Raw genomic sequence first — 24,618 nt, 5'->3', positions numbered from 1 at the left:
TTATACTGCCAAGGCATTTTTTATAGCAACAGATTACAAGAATGCATGTTCTGACCTTTCTTCACAGAACATTATCAGATGAGTGTGCTGGAATCAGCTCCAGTTAGCTCCACTGTGGGCAGAGTGTTTGCCAAGGACTTGGACGAAGGAATCAATGCAGAGATGAAATACACCATTGTGGATGGAGATGGTGCAGATGCCTTTGACATTAACACAGATCCCAATTTCCAAGTTGGCATCATAACTGTGAAGAAGGTAATCCAACTCCTCTTTCCAAATCATGTTAATGGAGGCTTTGAATATATATGAGATGTTAGTAAGGGCTGTTGGGCTATTAATACATATTGCTTCAAATCCTTTGATAAACATTCTTTCCACTTCTTAAAAAAAAAAAAAACAAACCTCTTACTCCTTTTGCTTACATGTAAACACTGGCTGTGTGATCATTTTACAGAGAGGGTACCATGTCATGATAAAAATATATTATAAATACTTCCTTTCTCCTAGCTCACTACTTAACCACTAAAAAAAATTATTGTAGCTTAATTCACTAATGATGTTAATGAGTTGATCAATATTTTCAGTTGAATAATGTTCATTTTTTACTATTATTGTACCATAAATAACAATAAACCAAGCTATGATATTATTTATGAATCAATAAATAACACACAGAGATTTTTTAATTGCTACTAAAAGATCTCATAGATGCTAATTAGACTTGGAAAAGCTTTGTCAAACATAGCTGCTGAGTGGTATTATCACTTGCAACTCCTTTGCTTCATAAATTACCAAGTTTTCTGAATGTAAGCTATCAAGTTTTTCTGTAGCATAAAGCACATATGGATATATTGGGGTGGAAGATAAAACCTTAAAAAATTGAAGTTTTAATATCCTAGTAAATATATGTGATGAAATTTAAAAACTCATTGATTTAATCTTCTTTCTCCTCCATTTTAAATACATCTAAAAACCCAAGGTATCTTAAATTATTTATTCAACAAATATTTGTTGAGCTTCTCCCTATGTGCCAGGTATTATTCTAGGCATTTAATATACAGAGTAAATAAAATAACCAAAAATATCTGCCTTCATGGAGCCTACATTCTAATAAAGGGAAGAAGACAATCAAAATACCAAGTAAACCAACAAAGTAATATACTAGAAAGTGGTAAGTGCTATGGTGGGGAGGAGTAAAACAGAACAAAAGTGATATCAGAAAAGCCAACATGACTTCGAATTTTAAACTGGGTGCTTGGGATTGGCTTCACAAAGAAGTGACATTTATACAAAGATTTAACGTGGGTAGTCACAGCACAGAGCTGGGCAGGCTGACAGTGCACAACCCCAGGAGGTGCTTTACAAATGACTTTCCGTGAGAACTGCACATGCAGCCCTGGAGACAAGGGAATGGGCATGGTGACTGCGGAAAAGTGTTCCAGGCAAAGGGACAACCGGTGCCAAGGCCCAGAGACGGGTCTCTGCCTAGTTTGTTTCAAAAGCAGCAAAGGGTTTGATAAGGCTGAGTTGGAGGGGAAGACCAATAGATGAAAAAAGTCAGAAAAGTAACAAAGGAGCCAAACTGCATAGGACCCTATAGGCTGCTGTAAGTACTTCTTCCTCTCAATAAAGCAGGGAACAACTGGAGGGCTTTAAACCACGTATGATGTGGGGCACCTGGCTGGCTCAGTCAGTTAAGCGTCCAGCTCTTGATGTGGGCTCAGGTCATGATCTCAAGGTCGTGAGATTAAGCCCCATACTGGGCTCCACACTCAGCAGGGAGTCTGTTTCTTTCGCTCGCCCTCTGCCCCTCCCCCCACTCATGCTCTTGCACTCTCTCCATAAAATAAATAAATAAATCTTTAAAAAATAAATAAAAAATAAAACATACATGGCATAACTGGACTTTCATTATAAAATAATTACTCTGTCGGCTGTGTTGAGAAAAGACCATAAAAGGGGAGCAAGGATGGGAACAGGCACACCAGCTGAGAGACTACTGCAATAATCTAGGTAGATGATGGTAGCCTGGCCTAGGGTAGTAGGAATGGAGACAGTGAGAAGCAAACAGAACCCAGATAAATTTTGAAACTAGAGTCAAGAGGATTTCCTAACAGACTGGATGAGGACATGAAAGAAAGACAGAAGTCAAATGAGCAACAAGAACAGAGCTGCCTCTGAGACGGGGGAGTCTGCAGGTAAAAAAGGTGGCAGGTGGTGGCAAATATTGGGATTAAGTTCTGGACATGTTACCCAAGTAGAGATGTGTAGTAGCTGCTGGTTATAGGAGTGTGGAGTTGGAGAAGAGTTCTGAGCTAGAAATACAAATTTGGGGATCACAAGCATATAAATGGTACGTAAAGCAAATACAAGAAAATGACATTCCAGGGGCTTGAGCATAGATGGAGATGCTAGTGACATGAGCCCCACAGCACCCCAACATGAAGAGGTCAGAGAGAAGAGCAAAGATAAGCAAGGAGACTAAGGAGAGATCAGGGAAATAGGAAGAAAATCAAGGGAGTGTGGTGTTCTGGAAGGCATGAAAAACCATCTTCAGGAGAAGGGAAAGACAAAGGCTACTCAAATTCATGTAAGAACACTGAAAACTGACCGCAGACTTCAGGAATATGGAGACCATTAATGACCTTGATGAAAGCAACGGTCATAACTTAGAATGGGGCACAAGTTAATGTGTTTAATAACAACTTTACTATATGCTGTTCCACAGAGTTGAATTAACACTACTTTAGAGGGGAAGAGTTCACATATTTGTCCTGTATTCACTTAAGCAATATACAAATACAGCAAAAGAACAGATATATTCAGCATTCCACCAACCCAAAATCTTTACAACCAGCACCCAATGACCTCAAAACAGTGTAAAATGCTGATATTAACTTCACAATCATCAAATAAATCTGAATATAATTTAAATATTACAGTTTTTTATTTTATTCTCATCCCTTTAGAGTTAATAACATGTTAGAAGTATAAAAGATGACTAGAAATAATAATACAAATTTGGTATATGACATAGGATTAAGAACATTCCCCTACTATGTGGTATGCCTTAACTGTAAACAAGATAAATGCTCAAAGCTTCAGATAATTACTGATTCTTTAATGCAAAAATTTTCTTTAAAACAATTAAGCAATCAGAAAAAGAGTTTTTGGGATTCTCAATATATTTTAAATGTTATTCTGTATCTTAATATACAAGATAATGCTAAATAATATTAATTTATGTCAGATTATTAGAATATAGCTTATACCTTATTACAAGCCATTCCTTTTTTTAAAATATTAACCATTATAATTTTGTATCTGAAAGGAAATTCAACATGCTGTTTTCTCCAGCTCCCTTAAGTGAAGAAAAGATTAAACCTCATAAGATACAACGCTGTCTTTCATTGTCATTACTAAAACTATATCCCTGTTTAATCAAAACAGACATCAGTTTGGGCAAGGTCATCTGGATTTCTCTTCTGAACTTAGGAGGTGACAGAAAATGGAATTAAAAAAGAGGTCAATAAGTTGGGTAGATGGACAAGTCAAATATAATAAATACTTTAGAGGCTATTGACTGCTCAGTCTGTACTTTTGGAACAACATTCACTCAGATGCCTGATCCACACCCATCTTCTACTTTGTCATTAATAATGTCGTATAAAATTGAAACAGAAGTTCTGTTTTTGATTTATTTCCCTAAGCCCTATTATTTGTCTAAAAAGCACATGCTTTTTCAAAAAGAAAAATTAAGTTAAATTGATAGAATTGGGTCTTCATAAAACCACACTGATTACTACCCAGTACCTTGAGTCTTTTTGCCTTTTAAGTAATCAATCAATTGATTTTCAGTCTCTTAAGTCAAATGCTTGAAAGATAACTTGAAATACATATTTTGCAGATTGCTCTTTATTCTAGATGAGCATGCCGTTATGCCATATTCCAGTCTTCAGCATGTCTTCCATCTCCCAGCATACAATAAAAGCAACTGGTTTGACTCCATTTTCCTCTTAGTCCACAGAGCAACACTTCTATAGTTCATCAAATCTAAGATGCCCATGAAATGTAAATTACATCACTGTTTTAGATACTACCTTAAAAAAGAAAAAAAAACCTCTTGCAATTTAATGGATACAATGCCTTCTTCTGCCTTAGTTTATAGTTTTTGAAAAAGCTCTTGTTGACACAGACATAAGTGCTTCACTAATACCAGATTTACTCCCTGCTGTTGTTTCCATGCCATTCTGCCCATATAACAATTCTTGTTTCAATGTCGTATCACAGTACAATCTTTCTGAAGACATTTTAGAAGGCAATGAAGTTCAACACATGTAGTATCCACAATGTGCAGAACTCAACTGAAATGCATGCATCCTGTCTCCTATTGGGTGTAAAGCAATTGTAAGATGCCATCAATTGGAGAAGCAACTCTATTTCCAAAATGTCAAAATATGAAAAGATGCACACCTTAAAATCACTGAAATACTGTAACATAAAATCTGTATATATTATCACCTAACCAGTACTTGTTAATACTTGCACTGAAAAGCTTTTTTGCGCTACTCAATGTAACATTTTTTTGCGGCCTTTTGGGTTTTAGACCCTTGCTAGGCACTGGGAAATAAAAATCTAATTCATAGCCTTTGCCCTTGAGTCTGTGAAAGGGACCAACAAGCAAAGAAACATTTGTAAAACAAAATGAAAAAAATCCATAATGTAAGTATGACAAAAGCGCTATGGGAACAGAGGAAGGAATAAATAATCCTGCCTAAAAAAGCTGCATTACTATTTTGTGCCACAATTTTTGTGACTCAATTTTCAAGGCTATAATGCCTCTTCATTATTATGTGCTCTAACTCTAGGAAATTTCTTGAATTTGGAACTTAGGTTTTGAGATTACTATTCTTGGATTTACTATTATGACTATGGAAATAATTCTTTGATTTTAAAAAATAAGTACAAAAACTTTTCCTGAGAGAAAAGTTAAACTCGTATTTCATTTGTGAGCAACTCAAAGCTTAGAGTATTAAGGACAATGTCTTCTTTCAATTTTAAATAATACAATTATTTAAGTGAGAGAGACAATAATCTTAATGTAATCATCACTAGGTAACTTATTTTTAAAAAAACTTTAATAATTAAAAACTCGTTTTAGTCTCTCCAACAGATAGTGTTGGAATAACTGGATATCCATATGTGGAAAAAACCACTTCATACCTCACTATAAAAATAAGTTCAAAATGGATCATCTACCTACCTAAATGTAATAAACTAAAACCATAAAATTTCTAGAAGAAAACATGAAAGAAAATCTTTGTGACCGTTTCTTAGATATGACACCAAAATCCCAATAAGAAAGTGATAAATACGATTTCACCAAAATTAAGAGTTTCTTCTCTTCAAAAGCACTGTTAAAACAAATCACAGATTGGGAATAAATATTTGCAAACACATGTCTGATAAAGGACTCAAATATAGAACACGTAACCAACTCTTCAAGAAGATACATAAAAATGTTAAACATCATTTGGCATTAGGGAAATGCAAATCAAAACCACAATGAGATACTACTTCATACCCACTAGGACAGCTAAAATCAGAAAAACTGATGAAATCAAATAATGACAAGGATGTTAAACAACTAGAACTTTCATACATTCCCGGTGGGAATGCAAAGTGGTATAACCACTTTAAAAATTGGTTTGGAAGTTTCTTATAAAGTTAAAAATATACTTAACAATACAATCCTGCAATCCCATTCCTAGGTTTTTATCCAAATTAAATAAAAATCTATGTCACAGAAAAACCTGTATGCAAATGTTCATGGTAGCTTTATTCATAACCATCAGAAACTGGAAACAACCCAACTGTATCTCTAGTAGAGAGTGGATAAACTGTGGTACACCCATACAATAAATAGTACTTGGCAATAAAAAAGGACAAACTATTCATTCACAAAGCAACATGGATGAATTTCAAATGCATCATGCCAAGTAAAAAACCAGATTTGTAAAAGTATATACTGAATGGTTCCATTTATATGACATTCTTATAATCGGGCAGAGCATAGATCAGTGGTTGCCGTGGGGAGGGGCTGACCACAAAGGGACACAGGGCAAGGGGTAATGGCAGTGATAGAACTGTTCTATATCTTATCATGGTGGAAACATGACTATATAATCTGTCAAAACTTTCAAAACTTTATACTAAAAAAGATGAATTTTAATGTAAATTATACCTTAATTTTAAAAAAAAATACAAAATTTACACCAAATTAGAAAAAAGACTTAAAATTAAGGGGAAAATAAACTTTACCTAGCTCAAACCTAACATAAACAACAGTGCCCACTTTGGGTTACCCATATTTAAGGAAAAATTTCAAGAAAACATTATGTAATTTACCAGGACACAGTGGATGTCTAGATTTAGAGAGTAAGTATAAATAAAATAAATTGGTAAAACTATTCCTTCAAGAGTATCATAATTTGAGTGGCAGACTTCCCTGTTAATAAAAATTGCTTTTTAAAATTATTTTTTAATTTATTTTTGTAAGTAATCTCTACACCCAATGTGGGGCTCAAACTCAGAATCCTGAGACTAAGAGTCACATGCTCTACCGTCTGAGCCAGCTAGGCGTCCCTAAAACCTTGCCTTTTGACTAAAAACTAGGGAGACAGTCAAGCTGGTAAAATGGCTGCTTAGTTTAAATGGGAATGGCTGACTCCACAAAACAAGGAATACAATGTAGGGTCTAACCATGCAAAACAAGTAATAACCAAACAGCAACAACACAAAACACTTTGTTAGATTTGAAAATACCTAATTTAGTTAAAGCAACTTCTACTGCTGTTTTTCTCAAAAGCAAAGCAGTTTATTAAATGGAAACATGCCTCTTTCTAACATAAAATGTGCTGACATTCAGCTTATTTTATGAAAAAAAGCAACAGTGAATATTTAGTTCACTACCAAGTAGATATGTGACTGTTAAGCTTCAATAACTGCTTTGCTATCCACTATAATTATCTTAAAGGACTAACTTTCCATGATTTTTTATTATTGATGATGTTCTGAGGTAACTGTTGCTCAAAACACTTAGACATTTTGTCAGCTTAAAAAAATAAATGGATTGTTCTTAAGAGATACATTCAAGTTCACTTTCTACCCTAAAATGTTGTATTTATTTTGGCATAAAACATTTTTAAGGTAGGAATAGATTTAAAAAAAAAAGGAGCAACCACAAAATTTTATGTATGACACGGAATTTTACTAGAAAAAGTTAAAAGATTTGTAGATGACCTCTGAATGAAGAATTTAAAAATCTAGATGAGCATTTCTACTTTAACACTATGTAACCATGTCTGCTTCACCCAGTATTCCAAGCCTTCTGTCTCAGTCTCTTCAACTACAAAATGAGGCATTGGATTAGGTCTTTAAAAGAGATTTTTAAAGGACAGCATCTATGGTAAACTTAATACACAAACATTGATCTGACACAGTACTCTGAGAACCCTTGTAAGGTGCTTATGGTAGTTTCTTGGAAAAAAAAATGACTATTGCCTTTGTACTGAAGAATTTTTGTGGGGGTGCCTAGGTGGCTCAGATGGTTAAGCATCTGCCTTCGGCTTAGGTCATGATTTCCAGGTCCTGGGATCGAGGCCCATGTCGGATCCCAGCTCAGTGGGGAGTCGGCTTCTGCCTCTCCCCCTGCTTCTCTGTCTCTCTCTCTCTCCCTCAAATGAATAAACAAAATCTAAAAAAATTTTTTTAAAAGAAGAAAATGGAAAAGACAAGGCCTCAGTTATATGGATATTCTGAAACGCCTAGTTCTCATGACATTTTTTCAGATAAACAAGCAGCTTTAAAGATAAGGGGACCAGGGTGATTGAAGAGTAGGCAGGTTAAAGTACAGCCTGCCCAGAGTAACAGTGGATTTCCTGATCAGTACACTGGCTGCCTTCACCCTCTCTGAAGTGTCTAGATCTTCCTTACTTTCTTTACCCCATTTGTTGAAAATGACCTTAAGACCAAGAACTACAAACAAAGGAAAAATTCTCCTTGCTTTTCCCTTTGCCTCTTTTCCACCATTTTAATGAAGTTGGAAGTGTACCCCCTAGCCATCAATATTGGCAATCCTTTAAAACCTTGACATATACGCTCATTGCTAATCAATTTTCCTGTCATTACTTTTCAGCCCCTGAGTTTTGAAAGCAAGAAAAGTTACACCTTAAAAGTGGAAGGAGCCAATCCTCACCTAGAGATGCGTTTTCTGAACCTAGGCCCATTTCAGGACACAACAACAGTGCACATCAGTGTGGAAGATGTGGATGAGCCCCCCATATTTGAGCCGGGCTTTTATTTTGTGGAGGTTCCTGAGGATGTGGCGATTGGAACAACCATACAGATCATTTCTGCCAAGGACCCAGATGTGACCAACAACTCAATCAGGTTTTTCCACAGATTTCACCTTTCTTATACCTTAGAATCTTCCCTTCCCTGGTATCTAATTTTCTAGCACTTTTTCCCTTTGTTTCTTCCCTCTCTGAAGACTCTCCTCTTCAGTTCTTCTTGTTTAAATAAGATGGCCTTTTCACGTTATTTAGAAGTAAAGTTATCATTATGTCTGCAACTCACTGTCAATTTGTTTAGCGAAAAAACACACACATGCGCATATGCGCACACATACACACACACACCCCTACCTTAGTTTTCAATCATAGCCCTATTGACATTTTGGGGATGGATTCTTTATTGTGACAGGCTGTCCTGTGCATTGTACAATGTTTAACAGCATCTCTGGCCTCAACCCACTAAATGTCAGTAGCACCCTGAGTTCTAACAACTTCAAGTGTCCCACATATTGCCAAATGTCTCAGGAGGAGGAAGGGATGGGGGGATCAAAATCATCCCCAGTTGACAACTACCAATTCAGATAAAGCATAGACACATGACACCAAAAAATTAAAAACTGTCAAATCTTGGGGCACCTGGGTAGCTCAGTCAGTTAAGCATCCGACTTTTGGTCTCAGCTCAGGTCTTGATCTCAGCATTGTGAGTTCAAGACCCACAGTGGGTTCCATGCTGGGCATGAAGCCTACTTAAAAAAAAAAAAAAAAAAGTCAAATCTCAGTGATGAATACAAAAGTGATCAATGCACATTCTTTCAATTTTTATGAACCTTTGATTTTTCTACTATATATATTTCCATATACTACAAAAGAACATGGTAACTACTCCTGCTGTCAATGGCTTCGATGCCATGTAGAATGGCCTGATAGGGCTTTCTATTTCAAGCCTACATATGAGTCTTTCCAAAGTGTGTTTTGAACTTAAAGATTCCAATCAAGATGCTTCCCCATCAAGGCAGGGAGGAGAGCTGCTCTTATAGCCATGGCCATTTCCTCCCCTCAACTCTAGAACCAAAGAGCAAACAGCTGGTGGACAGGTTGACACCTCAACCTTCTAGAGCAACTGCCAAGCCTCTGAAGCTTGACACAAAACATCAGGATTCCAAGGCTGTTTGAGGCCATCTGTCACATTCATTGTTGAAAGTCACATGGCAAAATGGATCTGGGGCTTTAGTGCATATAACACATTTTAAATGCACCCCAATTTATCAAATGCCTTTCCCATCAACTGGTACTTCCCTCACCTAGTGTTTGCATTTAATGAAAATGTGCTTTTTCAGTTTAACAAGGATGCTTCTCTCCTGAGAATAACTATACTGGGGGAATCTGCTTCATCTAACCAACTAGTAAACATTTCACATTTGAAGGCATTAAAATGGCTAAAATGATTGTGTTTGAATTCTGATATTTGATTTTTAGAAGTCAACTAATCTTTCTAGTATGAATTATACCAACTTTATAGAAATGATATTTCAACCTTAAGCTTTTCAAATGTATAATAGGAGGGAAGAAGTGAAACCATATTATCCCCAGAACAACCATAAGATAAATGAAACAGATTCTATAAATTCATATTTTCAGAAGCCAAGAAAAAAATATATGTATCTTCTGATCAATTAGCTAATCTATTCATGTTGGAAAAGATACTGTGGGGAAAATTTTATGGAGGGAGAGAAATAAAACAGGCATAAGCCTGAAAAAATTAGAGACCATTTCTAAAATAGTCAATCAAATATCCAGTGGATACTTCTACATCTTCTTTCCCGATTCTGAATCTGGACTTCCACATGGTAAGCACTGGAAATACAGTTGTTAGGAGTCACACTGCTAAATGACAAGCAAAAGAGACTGCAGTCAGAAAACACACACACACACACACACACACACGCTCCTAGAGTGTATGTGCAGTATTCAAGACTAAAGTCATTAATTATCTCAAAACAGATGCCGAAATGAAAGCAAAACACCAACAGGCCCACATCCACTCTTGCCATGGAGCAAAATGAGGTACACAAAATTAAAGAATCCTGTCTGGCTAACAGAAAATGCTGCTTCAGATGCCTGGCCTTTGAAAATCATCAGTTGCCAGCATCAGGGAGGTACACAATAGAGAGGCTTTCTATTCCAATAGACCCCAGTCAGGAGGAATCCACCAGTGAACAGTCCAGAGGCAGGGAGCAAGGTCCCCTTGCTTATCCTGGGGCAGAACTCTAGGTCCTGAGAGAGAAACTGGCAAGAACAGGGTGACAGCCACAGGCCTGGAGATAACAAGATAAGCATTCAGACAGAGGGGGCAAAGAATTCCACTTATCAGACCTGGGGACAATTCTCCCTCTGCCTTTTGGTTGCAAAGGAGAATTCATATTGCCAAGATAGAGGGTTCCTGACTCTTTGTACTGTCTGACAGGAATGAAGAATGGTCCCTAGACTCAAGTAGAACATCAGGAGTCCTGGATTCTCACAGGGAAAAGCACATAAAGGGCAAATCCTTGGCTATCATTTAATAAACCCATTTGGAAATTACTGTCCTATGTTATCTTTCCCCAAATTGCTCATTTTATCCTTATTTTTCCTATAAAAGTTATTTTCTTTTAAAATAATCTGCAAGTTACATGCTGCTTGCCTATCTAATTCATCTTCTGCATTTTTATTAGAAATAAATGAGATTTATATTCCTAAAAAAAAAAAACACACATATTAAATTGCCCCAAAATCAATATATCACCTGAAGTTAAGATGTTATGGATAAAAGGCCATTTAACTTTTTAAAAAGATTATAAGGACTTTCATCATCTCCTTTCTAGAAACTTTATGGCATGTTCAGGCATATAAGCTGGTCATGATTTACTAGTAAATCCCAAAACTAAATCTCCAGATTTAGTTACATATACATGAAAAATACGATGTGTAGTATCTCCTAAACAATTTAGGATCTCCTAAATTTTTAATAAATGCCCAAGGCACTTCTGGCAAGCAGGAAACTAAACCATTTGGCAAATGAAATAGGCTTCTGCTGGTATGGAAACAGCCTGCTTTCCTGTGCCTTCCTAGAGTGTATGTGTGTGGATTTAGCAAGCCTGCCCATGACGCCCTACCTTCAAATCGCTCCCAAATTCAGAGTATGTCCTCAGCCAAGCAAGTAAGCAGGGAGCCCAACAAACACTAGCTATCGTTCCCTGAAGGCAGTTTTGTATGTGCATATCATGCCTATTCTTCCCATAATAGGTGAGAATATTATGGTTAGAGAAAGGAAAACCACCTACATAATTCACTAGTGTGTCCCAATTTCCTAAATTTCCATCTGTATCTACACCTTTAATTTGTTCTCCTGCCTCCTGAAAACTGGCCCCGTGTCTCATTCAGAGTAGTGAATGCCGTGACTGCCTCAATTCAGGAACTTCTGATTTGGGAAATCAGAAGGGGATTCCACTTGCTGAGGACGGTTGCTTGGAGGCAAGCTTGCAGAGTTTCCTCTCGCTGTGGCACCAGGCAGTACCGTCATGGGCTCTGCCTATTTCTATCACCCCATCTCCCATCTCGCATCTGCGACATTTGCTATGGCGCGGTAGGTCTGAGTGTGAAAAGCTGGTTCATCATAGAGGCTGCGGGCTGCCTCTCCCCTCGGCACTATGCCTACAGCTTGGAGAGCTGCCATCGGGGTTATGGCTCCATGCGCTGAATGGCTGGCTGAAAGAAAAGACTGCATTTTTTCCCAAAGACAAATTCAACTCTTAAAATAGCCAGTGAACTTCAAAACTAAATCGCTAATTATACCTATTAAAAAAATGCTCCAATTAATTTTAAATGAACTTTGTAGGCATGTGTTTGTTCTTTACTAAGAAGTCAATGGTTTGCCATCATGGCTTCGTCTATTTCAAGAAGAGATAAGGCTTTGTTTCCTTAAACAGTTGCATACATTCCATGCGCAATAAGGCAGCACGGAGTGGCAGTTAGGAGCAGGAACCTAAACCCAAACTGCTTAGGCTTGATTCCAATCTTGGGACAGTGACTTAACCAATCCAGGCCTCAGTGTCCTCACCTGTAAAACCAAGATAACAGTACCTACCCTCCTAGGGATACTGTAAGGAATGTATGAACCAATATATGTAAGGTGTAGGAAGCAGTGCCTGGCTACAGTAAGTATTCATTAAATAGGGTCACAGAGAAAAGCATTAATGTACTTCCTTAAATTTCACAACTCTTGGAGAATTATAACTGAAATGATTCCATTTCTCCAGCCCTTAGTGATCACTTTTTCCTTTAATTCCTCTCTGAACAGCCAACTAGAATCCCTACAGGAAAAAAATACCTATCTGGAACAAATATTTTACCCGATAATACATATACATGCATATACTATGTGTGTGTGTGTGGATGGATGGATGGATGTATATATACCTACACACCTGTACCTATTTGAAACAAAAGTTGTACCATCAATATTTACCCTTATTGCATGTGACAGTCTGGCATGCATATGTTCTATTTCATTTTCTTTCAACACTAGTCATAACCAGCCTATTGATTTCACTAACCTGCATTTTGAAAAATAATGCACTAAAGAAACTTCTTACTCCCATCAAAATGGCAGTTTCCTAGTTTCAACAACTTTAAGACATGGTTGCAATCACTGGCAACTTTAAATAGAATTTTGAACAGTAGTTTTATATTACCTCTGCAAATTATTAGCTGTTTAACTGTATGAAAGTAACTTCTCTTAGTTTTCTTTTCTGCTAACTGAGGTAACACCTACCTTCTAGAATTTTTATAAAAATTTAAAAAGAAGCTATAAAATATCTGGTATTCCATAAGTGGCACCTATTATAATTACTGGCTATTACCAAGGACTACACAGATTCTCAAGAGTGGTTCTCAAGGGACACATGGGTGGCTCAGTCAGTTAAGCATCTGCCTTCGGCTCAGGTCATGATCCCAGGGTCCTGGGATCGAGCCCCGCATCGGGCTCCCTGCTCAGCGGGGAGCCTGCTTCTCCCTCTGCCTCTGCTCCCTGCTTGTGTGTGTGCTCATGCTCTCTCTGACAAATAAAATCTTTAAAAAAAAAAAAAAAAAAGAGTGATTCTCAATCATGGCTATATATCATGGAAGATTTTAAATATACAGATGCCTGAATCTCCCTCCACACTTACTTAATCTCCCAAAATGGGGACCAGGTGAGAGAACACAGAGAGTCAGATTGCCAAATCAGGTTCAACAGGAACTGTGGCTCTTACCTAGTACCCAAAATAAATAATGACTCGAAGGATAGAGACAAAAGCAAAATATGAGGCAAGCAGTCTGTCCTCGGAGAGGTCTGAAACCGTGAGGTAAATATCCTTCTTTTCCTGTGTAAGGATGCATGCTGGTCCATACCGAACATGAAAGATACAAGCAATGAAGTGCACTGTCCGAACAAAAAAGAAGCCATTTTGGTTATGGAACATCTGCTTTTTATACCCCATTAATTACATAGCTCACATGATATTTTCCAGCAAGCTGTGCCCCATAAATTCATAAATTCCAGGTTTATTTACATTAAGCAATGTAGTCAAACCTGGTTCATCCTGCTGAAAATATTCCATAGATAAGGACTTACTACTGTGTTTGCCAGCAGGTCAGTCATTAGCATGTTTATAAAGGACCTCATGGAAATCTTTCCTTCTCAATAGGTGATACTAATTACAGGGATTGGAACTACTGAACTATACCTTTTCCAGTTCCAATCTAGCATTTCAAAACTTATGTGAATAAAATTTGTTTTGAACTAAGACATGCAGGGGTTGCTTCTCAGAATGTCCCAAAAGCCTTAAGGCAGTATTAAGCTTTAAATAGCTGAAGTTGATCTTTAATTGGCTAAAACTGCCCTAAGGCTTTGACACCCTTTTTTATTTCATTTTATGAATGTGGAAATTCAAGCAGTAATAGTTTGTCGTTGGTTATGTTTTTAAGGGGGTTTTGATGGGGGACTGTTTCTGGACATGATAAAACAGCAAATGCGGTCTTCCAAGTGTCTACAACTCAGAACTGGTTGAGCCATATTTCACATAGTATGCACTCAGTTCTCTCAAGTAATATGCTATAGTATATTTATTCAAATAAAACAGTGTATTTAATCTGTGTTTTTGCAGATATTCCATTGACAGAAGCAGTGACCCTGGAAGATTTTTCTATGTTGACATTACAACAGGTGCCCTAATGACTGCAAGACCCCTTGATCGGGAGGAGTTTTCTTGGCATAATATCACTGTCCTTGCTATGGAAATGAGTAAGTAACACAATAAACTGGTCTCCATAACATGACAAAATATAAGCATTGTAGAATGTGAAAGCTTCTAGAGCTTGTTATATTCTTTACAGGAAGAAATTATGGTTTATGCAAGTGAGTGAATGCATTCAGTTCAAATACTTACTATCTCCTATATACCTAGTTCTGTGCTAGAGATTAAAAAAAAAAAAAAAAAAAAAACACTATGCAAAAGCAGTACCAAAAATAGCACCCTTAAATCAAGGAGCTAGACTTTTATCTGAGGAAAGGGACAATTCCTGAGAAATCTAAGAGGTTTTCAATCTTTTTTTTTTTTAAGATTTCATTTATTTATTTGAGAGAGAGAATGAGATAGAGAGAGCATGAGAGGGTCAGAGGGAGAAGCAGACTCCCCGCCGAGCAGGGAGCCCGATGCGGGACTCAATCCCGGGACTCCAGGATCATGACCTAAGCCGAAGGCAGTCGCTTAACCAACTGAGCCACCCAGGCGCCCCGAGGTTTTCAATCTTTAATAAGCTTGGGAATGCACAAATAGTATTGTCAGGGAGCCAAGAATTCCTGTCCCCTTCAAGGGTCCTTCTAGCTGGACTAAGAATCAAACTGACATGAGACAGATTAACAAAAGAAAATCAAATTTAACATGCATACATATGAGGAATGCACACAGACATAAAAATTACAAAGACAGACAAAATGAGGTATATATGTCATTGTGAACTATGAAGAAGGGGGTAGGAGTTTGGGATTCCAAAGGAAAGGAATGCATTTTATAGGACGATAAGAGCAGATATTTGGTAATCAGAAGTTTGCCCTACTGTACAGATGGGTCACTCAGATAAAATTTATCTGTTAATAACCCTTATTCTGGGGGAAAAAAACTCAATTTAGATTTTTCTCTGTGGGTTAAGGGAGTGACAAAAGTTTCTCTTGAACCCTCAGGGCCTCAAGTGCCTTCAGCTCAGAATAATCCACATGCCAAAGTGGTACCTGGGGGTGGGGGAGCTGTCCTGAACCCCTCTAGTATAAGATATTATTACTGGATGAAAGAAAACATTTACAACATATCACCCCTACCACACACATACATACACAGAAACATGGATACAAAATTTTGAGACATCTAACACTAAAAAGCAGATTTATGAACATAAAAATAGAATGAAAAACTACTAAAAACTAGATTACCATATTTATTACAAACTTTACAAAAATTAGATTATTTACTACTACATTCAATTTTTTTTTTCATAACACTTAGGGATGGTAAAGTTTCAGGGAAATGCAGACCCTAATGTACTGGCAGAACTATGTACAATCATTCAGGGAGAGGGGGGCAATTAGGCAATTAAGCTTTTGTATTAAGATTCTCCAAAATATTCATAGTCTTTTTCCCAAGAGTTCTACTTCTAATAACTATCTTAAGGAAGTAATCACAGATACCAACAAAGACCCATGTACCAAAATGTCTCCTGCAGTGTTATTTTAACATAGGGGAAAAAATGGGAATTACCTAAAAGTCTAGTAATAGGGGTCTAAGTAAACTGTGGTACAACCGTACAATAAAATGAGACTATCAAACAGATATTAATATACATGTTTTCAAGTATATTTCAATGACACAGGACAATATTGCCCTAAAAGTTTTAAATCCAACTTTTTAATTTTGCTTAATTGCAGTGTATGTGTGTGTGTCTCTCCATATTTTTGGACACATGTAATATTACATATATTATATAATGGATATCTCTGGGGTAGGATTAGAGATCATATGTACCTGAAAATCTGGGGGATTTTCATTATTCCTTCCATAAACTAGTACCACGGTTATAATGGAAAAAAAAAATTTAAATAGGTCAGTACTTTTGATAACCAGGCAACAGAAATATTTAAGTGGATAACATAGGAGAGCATAGATATTTTGGGGAAAGAAAAGAAAAAATAAATCAGAAGAATAAGACATTCTGAGATTTTATAAAGTTATTTACTAAGAATAATCTGTTAATTTCTATTTTATCTTCTTCGGATGTGGCCAAAACAAAAAAGGACAGGAGGGGCAATCCTGCGGCTGTGAAATTGTCCTTGTGTGGCAATGCCAAGCAAAAGACAGACCAAAAGACACATTTCCCCATGAGTGACTATGAATAACTTCTCCTGCCTCAGCCAAAGATATAGATTTGGTGTGTGTTTGATCCTATAATAACCCCTTAGTCCCTAAGCAGAAATAAATGTGCAGTGTTATCTGTATTCCCAGGAATAACTTGAAACCTTCTGAAATATAATTCAAAGAACTGATTATTCCACAAGAATAAAGCCAAGCAATGCCACGCAGTAGGCATCCAGTCCGAAATGGGCTGTTTTCAAGCCCAGAATACGGAACTGACCTGTCTTTAATTTCAGAAACTGAAGCGTGAGCCAAGTGAGAGATTCAAACCTTTTTAAGCTGCATTGTATGATACCTGCCCCCCCACCCGCCTCAGAGTCCTACTCTTCTCTTCATCCTCCTGACATCACACTCCCTCAGACACACACCGCAGTCCGCCCACGCATCTTGTGTGCTGACCGCACTCTTACTGGGCAGCACACGCATCCTATGTTTCTCTCGCCATTTCCAAGTTCTTTATCCATTCCTTTAAAAAACCAAACTGACAAGGTAAATACCTTTTCCAGCAAAGAGCTGCTTTCTTGTACTACTGAACCCTCACCTTTTGGTTTTCTCTGTCTTCTCTTTAGACAATCCTTCCCAGGTTGGAAGTGTTTCCGTCACAATCAAAGTCTTAGATGTGAATGACAATGCTCCAGAATTCCCCAGATTCTATGAAGCTTTTGTGTGTGAAAATGCCAAAGCAGGGCAGGTAAGGCAGTCTGTGAAATGTGCACGTTGGTTCACCTCCAACATAAATGACTGCTACAGATAACCAAATTTGCCATCAAAGAAATTTAGACTACAGAAACTAACAGCTCACGAAAGGGTCCCCGACTTCCGTGCATCATGTTGTAACAGTTTGTTAGGACAAGCATGTTGAGTCCCCATAACATTTTATGATCTCAACAATGCTTTGATGGTAGCTTGCTTCACAGGCTGACATGAAGTTATCCACCCATCTTGTAACTAAACTGTCTATAGAGTACCACTGCAGTCTTATGTGCTCTGGGTCTGAGGAGCGAGGGACCATGAAGATCAGAAAACTCTTTTTTAGCACTAATACCTGAAAATACTTGCAGTAGGGAAGCTTTATTTTTTTGTATCTTCCCACCTCCCTTTCTTAACTTCTGACAACAGGTACCTTGTTCAGGGACTACCTGCCCTATTCTCAGAATGCTTTGTTAACCTAGAATACCTACTATCTCCTCCCTCAATTAAAACACCATTTTCATAATGTTGCTCCTGTCAGGTCAATTTTGAGAAGAAAGTAATCTGAAGACACAAATTTCTACTAATTTGAAATAACCACAGTTCTATAATCTGCAAAGACATATTTGTGTATTTTTTAAAGTATACTTTTAAATGTAAATGAATAATTTGGCTGATCAAATTCCAAGTGGTATAACTGAGAAACATCCAGAACTCTGCTTGGAGTGGCCATGTATTCATGCATGCTTTGGGCTGCTGCCCACCCTGTACCCACCCTTCCATACCTCAGAGCATACGCCATGTCCTGTTTCTGCTCCTGCTTTTGTAAGATGCTTTCTTCTCTGCCTGTGACCCAACAGATCCCCTAACAGTCCTAATTTCTTCCCCCAAAGTATATTCTGTGGTCCTGTGGATTCTGGTGGTAAGGCAAATGGGTCAGGATAGTTTTAATATGAAAGTTATGAGTCTGTGAAGTGCATATCTATAAGGCAATGATTCATGCTTTGGTAATGCAGGCAGATTTTGCTTTCACTTCTCTTACTCACCTGGAACATGGCATCTTGCTGCACAGAGACTAGTTTATACAATCAAAACTTATATTAGCATCCTGTATTCACCAAAATTTAAGTCAACACATCTTCACCTTTATAACTCAGTCAAAAGAAAAAGTGATTCACATCTGCCACAGGGGGAAAAAAATGTCCTATAATGATTCTCATCTAAATCCTCTCATCCATGGATTTTTGAAACTCAGTGCAATGGGCTATAGCATTCCTAAAATTTTTCAACAAGTCTGGAATAATTCTACTTCCACATCTATTGAATTTCTAGGAAGACCTGAAACATGCAGCTAATAAAAGTTACAATGCTGACTTTATGGTGTAAGAAATGATCTGTGTTATTATATGTAAAGAAAGAAGATATAAAAATTACATGTACATGCTTGCAGTTACATAAAATTATGCCTACATGTGAACTAAGACATATAGGGGATAGGATGCAAAAACAGCAATAGTTATTGTGCTATGGTAGTTGAGTTTTGAGTGAGGGGGTTTGGACCTTTATTTTAATAATTTTTGTTTTATATTATAACAATTGCATATATATTACATAAAGTATAACAATATTTTGTTTTATAAGATCTTATTATAATATATATAGTGAAGCTAATAATTATCAATCTACATTATAAAGAAGGTGATAAGCAGCACATTAATTAAAGCTCCTCTCCCCCAGAAAATGAAGCACTTACTTTCTTAAAGGTTCTCAGAGTAGAAGTTGCATTCTGACAGGTGAAGAGCTCTTTAACTACCAATCTTGGGTTTGGGTGTGGGTTTTTTTAAGTATTTATTTATTATTTAGAAAGAGAGTGCAGCCAGCGCATGCGAGTGGGAGGAGGGGGTAAAGGTGAGAGAGAATTCTCAAGGCGACCCCCCACTGAGCACAGAGCCTAATGCAGCGCTCAATCTCATGACCCGAAGATCACGACCTGAGCCAAAACCAAGAATCAGACACTCAACCAACTGAGCCACCCAGTCACCCCTAAATACCTCTCTTGTTTTGGGAGCACACACACACATCTCCCATTTCTACATTTCTTTTTGGTTTTTTTCTTTTTTTTTTTTTTTAGGTTTTAATTTTATTATATTATGTTAGTCACCATACAAAACATCATTAGTTTTTGATGTACTGATCCACGATCCATTGTTTTCGTATAACACCCAGTGTGCTCCATGCACTACGTGCCCTCCTTAATGCCCATCACCGGGCTAACCAATCCCCCCTCCCCCCTCCCCTCTAGAACCCTGTTTGTTTCTCAGGTCCATAGTCTCTCATGGTTGATCTCTCCCTCCAATTCCCCCCCCCATTTTTCCCTTCCTTCTCCTAATGTCCTCCATGCTATTCCTTATGTTCCACAAATAAGTGAAACCATATGATAATTGACTTTCTCTGCTTGATTTATTTCGCTTAGCATAATCTCCTCCAGTCCCATCCATGTTGATGTAAAAGCTGGGTATTCATCTTTTCTGATGGCTGAGTAATATTCCATTGTATATATGGACCACATCTTCTTTATCCATTCATCTGTTGAAGGGCATCTGGGCTCTTTCCACAGTTTGGCTATTGCGGACATTGCTGCTATGAACATCGGGGTGCATATGGCCCTTCTTTTCACTACATCTGTGTCTTTGGGATAAATACCCAGGAGTGCAATTGCTGGGTCATAGGTAGCTCTATTTTTAAATTTTTGAGGAACCTCCACACTGTTTTCCAAAGTGGCTGTACCAACTTGCATTCCCACCAACAGTGTAAGAGGGTTCCCCTTTCTCCGCAACCTCTTCAACATTTGTTGTTTCTTTCCCTGTCCATTTTGGCCATTCTAACTGGTGTAAGGTGGTATCTCAGTGTGGTTTTGATTTGGATTTCCCTGATGGCTAATGATGATGAACATTTTTTCATGTGTCTGTTAGCCATTTGTATGTCTTCTTCAGAGAAGTGTCTGTTCATCTCTTCTGCCCACTTTTTGACTTGATTATTTGTTTTTTGGGTGTTGAGTTTGAGAAGTTCTTTATAGATTTTGGATACCAGCCCTTTATCTGTAATGTCATTTGCAAATATCTTCTCCCATTCTGTGGGTTGCCTCTTTGTTTTGACTGTTTCCTTTGCTGTGCAGCTTTTTATCTTGATGAAGTCCCAAAAGTTCATTTTTGCTTTTGTTTCACTAGCTTTTGGAGATGTATCTTGAAAGAAGGTGCTGTCGCCGATGTCAAAGAGGTTACTGCCTATGTTCTCCTCTAGGATTTTGATGGATTCCTGTCTCACATTGAGGTCTTTCATCCACTTTGAGTTTATCTTTGTGAGTGGTGTTAGAGAATGGTCGAGTTTCATTCTTCTGCATGAGGCTGTCCAATTTTCCCAGCACCATTTATTGAAGAGACTGTCTTTTTTCCATTGCATGTTTTTCCTGCTTTGTCAAAGATTATTCGACCATAGAGTTGAGGGTCCATATCTGGGTTCTCTATTCTGTTCCATTGGTCTGTATGTCTGTTTTTGTGCCAGTACCATGCTGTCTTGGTGATCACTGATTTGTAATATAGCTTGAAATTGGGCAATGTAATGCCCCCAGCTTTGTTTTTCTTTTTCAACATCTCCTTGGCGATTCGGGGCCTTTTCTGATTCCATACAAATTTTAGGATTGTTTGTTCCAGCACTTTGAAAAATGTCATTGGAATTTTGATCGGGATGGCATTGAAGGTATAGATTGCTCTGGGTAGCATAGTCATTTTAACAATGTTTATTCTTCCGATCCATAAGCATGGAAGATTTTTCCATTTTTTTGTGTCTTCAATTTCTTTCATGAGTGTTTTGTAGTTCCTAGAGTATAGATCCTTTACCTCTTTGGTTAGGTTTATTCTGAGGTATCTTATGGTTTTTGGTGCTATTGTAAATGGAATCGTTTCTTTAATTTCTCTTTCTACAGTTGCGTTGTTAGTGTATAAGAAAGCAACTGATTTCTGTGCATTGATTTTGTATCCTGCCACATTACTGAATTGCTGGATGAGTTCTAGTAATTTGGGGGTGGAGTCTTTTGGGTTTTCCACATAAAGTATCATGTCGTCTGCAAAAAGAGAGAGTTTGACTTCTTCTTTGCCAATTTGAATACCTTTTATTTCTTTTTGTTGTCTGATTGCTGTTGCTAGGACTTCTAGTACTATGTTGAACAACAGTGGTGAGAGTGGGCACCCTTGACATGTTCCTGATCTTAAGGGAAAGGCTCTCAGATTTTCCCCATTGAGGATGATATTCGCTGTGGGTTTTTCATAGATGGATTTTATGAAATTGAGGAACGTTCCCTCTATCCCTATACTCTGGAGAGTTTTAATCAGGAAAGGATGTTGTATTTTGTCAAATGCTTTTTCTGCATCAATTGAGAGGACCATATGGCTCTTCTCCCTCCTCTTATTAATGTGTTCTATCACATTGATTGATTTGTGAGTGTTGAACCACCCTTGCATCCCGGGGATAAATCCCACTTGGTCGTGGTGGGTGATCCTTTTAATGTATTGTTGGATCCTATTAGCTAGGATTTTGTTGAGGATTTTGGACTCCATATTCATCAGGGATATCGGTCTGAAATTCTCCTTTTTGATGGGGTCTTTGCCTGGTTTGGGGATTAAGGTAATGCTGGCCTCATAGAATGAGTTTGGAAGTTTTCCTTCTGTTTCTATTTTTTGAAACAGCTTCAGTAGAATAGGTATTATTTCTTCTTTGAATGTTTGGTAGAATTCCCCAGGGAATCCATCAGGCCCTGGACTCTTGTTTTTTGGGAGGTTTTTGATCACTGCTTCAATCTCGTTACTGGTTATTGGCCTATTCAGGTTGTCAATTTCTTCCTGTTTCAGTCTTGGCAGCTTATAGGTTTCCAGGAGGGCCTCCATTTCATCCAGATTGCTCAGTTTATTGGCATATAGTTGTTGATAATAATTTCTAATAATTGTTTCTATTTCCTTGGTGTTAGTCGTGATCTCTCCCCTTTCATTCATAATTTTATTAATTTGGGTCCTTTCTCTCTTCTTTTGGATAAGTCTGGCCAGTGGTTTATCAATCTTATTAATTCTTTCAAAGAACCAACTTCTAGTTTCGTTGATCTGATCTACTGTGTTTCTGGTTTCTAATTCATTGATTTCTACTCTACTTTTAATTATTTCTCTTCTAAGGCGTGGCTTAGGCGTCGTTTGTTGCTTTTTCTCTAGTTCATTAAGGTGTAGAGTTAGTTGGTGAATTCGGGATTTTTCTATTTTTTGAGTGAGGCTTGGATGGCTATGTATTTCCACCTTAGGACCGCCTTTGCAGTATCCCATAGGTTTTGGACCGATGTGTTTTCGTTCTCATTGATTTCCATGAATTGTTTAAGTTCTTCTTTGATTTCTTGGTTGACCCAAACATTCTTGAGCAGAGTGGTCTTTAGCTTCCAAGTGTTTGAATTTCTGCCAAATTTTTTCTTGTGATTGAGTTCCAGTTTTAGAGCATTGTGGTCTGAGAATATGCAGGGAATAATCTCAATCTTTTGGTATCAGTTGAGACCTGATTTGTGACCCAGTATATGGTCTCTTCTGGAGAAAGTTCCATGTGCGCTCGAGAAGAATGAGTATTCTGTTGTTTTAGGGTGGAATGTTCTGTAAATATCTATGAGGTCCATCTGGTCCAATGTATCATTCAAAGCTCTTGTTTCCTTGTTGATTTTCTGCTTAGATGATCTGTCCATTGCTGAGAGTGGAGTATTGAGGTCTCCTACAATTATCGTATTGTTATCAATATGACTCTTTATTTTGGTTAACAGTTGGCTTATGTAGATGGCTGCTCCCATGTTGGGGACATAGATATTTACAATGGTTAGATCTTCTTGTTGGATAGACCCTTTAAGAATGATATAGTGTCCTTCTGTGTCTCTTATTACAGACTTTAGTTTAAAATCTAATTTGTCTGATATAAGAATTGCTACCCCAGCTTTCTTTTGAGGTCCGCTGGCATGGAAGATGGATCTCCATCCCTTCACTTTCAGTCTGGATGTATCTTTAGGTTCAAAATGAGTCTCTTGTAGACAGCATATGGATGGGTCCTGTCTTTTTATCCAATCTGCAACCCTGTGCCGTTTTATGGGAGCGTTTAGGCCATTCACGTTGAGAGTGATTATTGAAAGATATGAATTAATTGTCATCATGTTGCCTGTGAAGACGTTGTCTTTATAGATTGTCCCTGTAAATTTCTGTTGTAGATCACTCTTGGGGTCTTTCTCCTTTTATAGAACCCCCCTTAACATTTCTTGCAGGGCTGGCTTAGTGGTCACATATTCTTTCAACTTCTGCCAGTCGTGGAAGCTCTGCATCTCTCCATCTATTCTAAATGAAAGCCTTGCCGGATAAAGTATTCTTGGCTGCATGTTCTTCTCATTTAGTACTCTGAATATGTCTTGTCAGGCCTTTCTGGCTTGCCAGGTCTCTGTGGATAGGTCTGATGTTATTCTGATGTTCCTCCCTCTGTAAGGAATCTCTTCCCCCTAACTGCCCTTAAGATGGTTTCCTTGGTGCTAAGATTTGCAAGTTTTACTATTACATGCCGGGGTGTTGGCCTGTTTTCCTTGATCTCAGGAGGGGTCCTCTCAGCTTCTAGGACTCGAATGTTTGTTTCATTCCCCAGATTAGGGAAGTTCTCAGCTACGATTTGCTCAAATACATCGTCTAGCCCTCTCTCTCTCTCTCCACTCCCTCCGGGATTCCAATTATTCTGACATTGGAACGCCTCATGGTGTCACTTATTTCTCTGATTCTGTTTTCATGGACTCTGAGTTGTTTTTCCCTGGCCTCCTCTTTTCCCTTTTTATCTATTACATTGTCTTCCAGGTCGCTTATTTTCTCTTCTGTCTCAGTTACCCTAGCTGTTAGATTATCTAGATTGGATTGGATCTCATTGATAGCATTTTTAAGTTCTGCCAATTCCCCTTTTATTTCTGCCCTTAGAGACTCTATGTTGCCATTGATTTCTCCATTCTAGCCATTGTCTTCACAATTGCTAGCCTGAATTCCATCTCTGAC

General features: G+C 37.8%; 1 protein-coding gene across 1 annotated transcript in view; it reads left to right on the top strand.

The window, feature by feature from the left end:
• The window catches only part of CDH20 (cadherin 20), a 97,864-nt gene that overhangs the window by 59,081 nt on the left and 14,165 nt on the right, over positions 1 to 24,618 (top strand). Inside the window, exons 7-10 of the mRNA XM_034995865.1 lie at positions 68 to 255; positions 8,198 to 8,451; positions 14,537 to 14,673; positions 17,404 to 17,525. Coding sequence (XP_034851756.1) covers positions 68 to 255; positions 8,198 to 8,451; positions 14,537 to 14,673; positions 17,404 to 17,525 — 701 coding nt within the window. The remainder of the gene's footprint in view (positions 1 to 67; positions 256 to 8,197; positions 8,452 to 14,536; positions 14,674 to 17,403; positions 17,526 to 24,618) is intronic.

Source organism: Mirounga leonina, unplaced genomic scaffold (assembly GCF_011800145.1).
Source record: "Mirounga leonina isolate KUSES-001 unplaced genomic scaffold, KU_Mleo_1.0 Mir_93, whole genome shotgun sequence".
Lineage (NCBI taxonomy): Eukaryota > Metazoa > Chordata > Mammalia > Carnivora > Phocidae > Mirounga > Mirounga leonina.
Note: the sequence above shows the minus strand (reverse complement) of the source record. Positions and strands in the feature narration are given on the sequence as shown.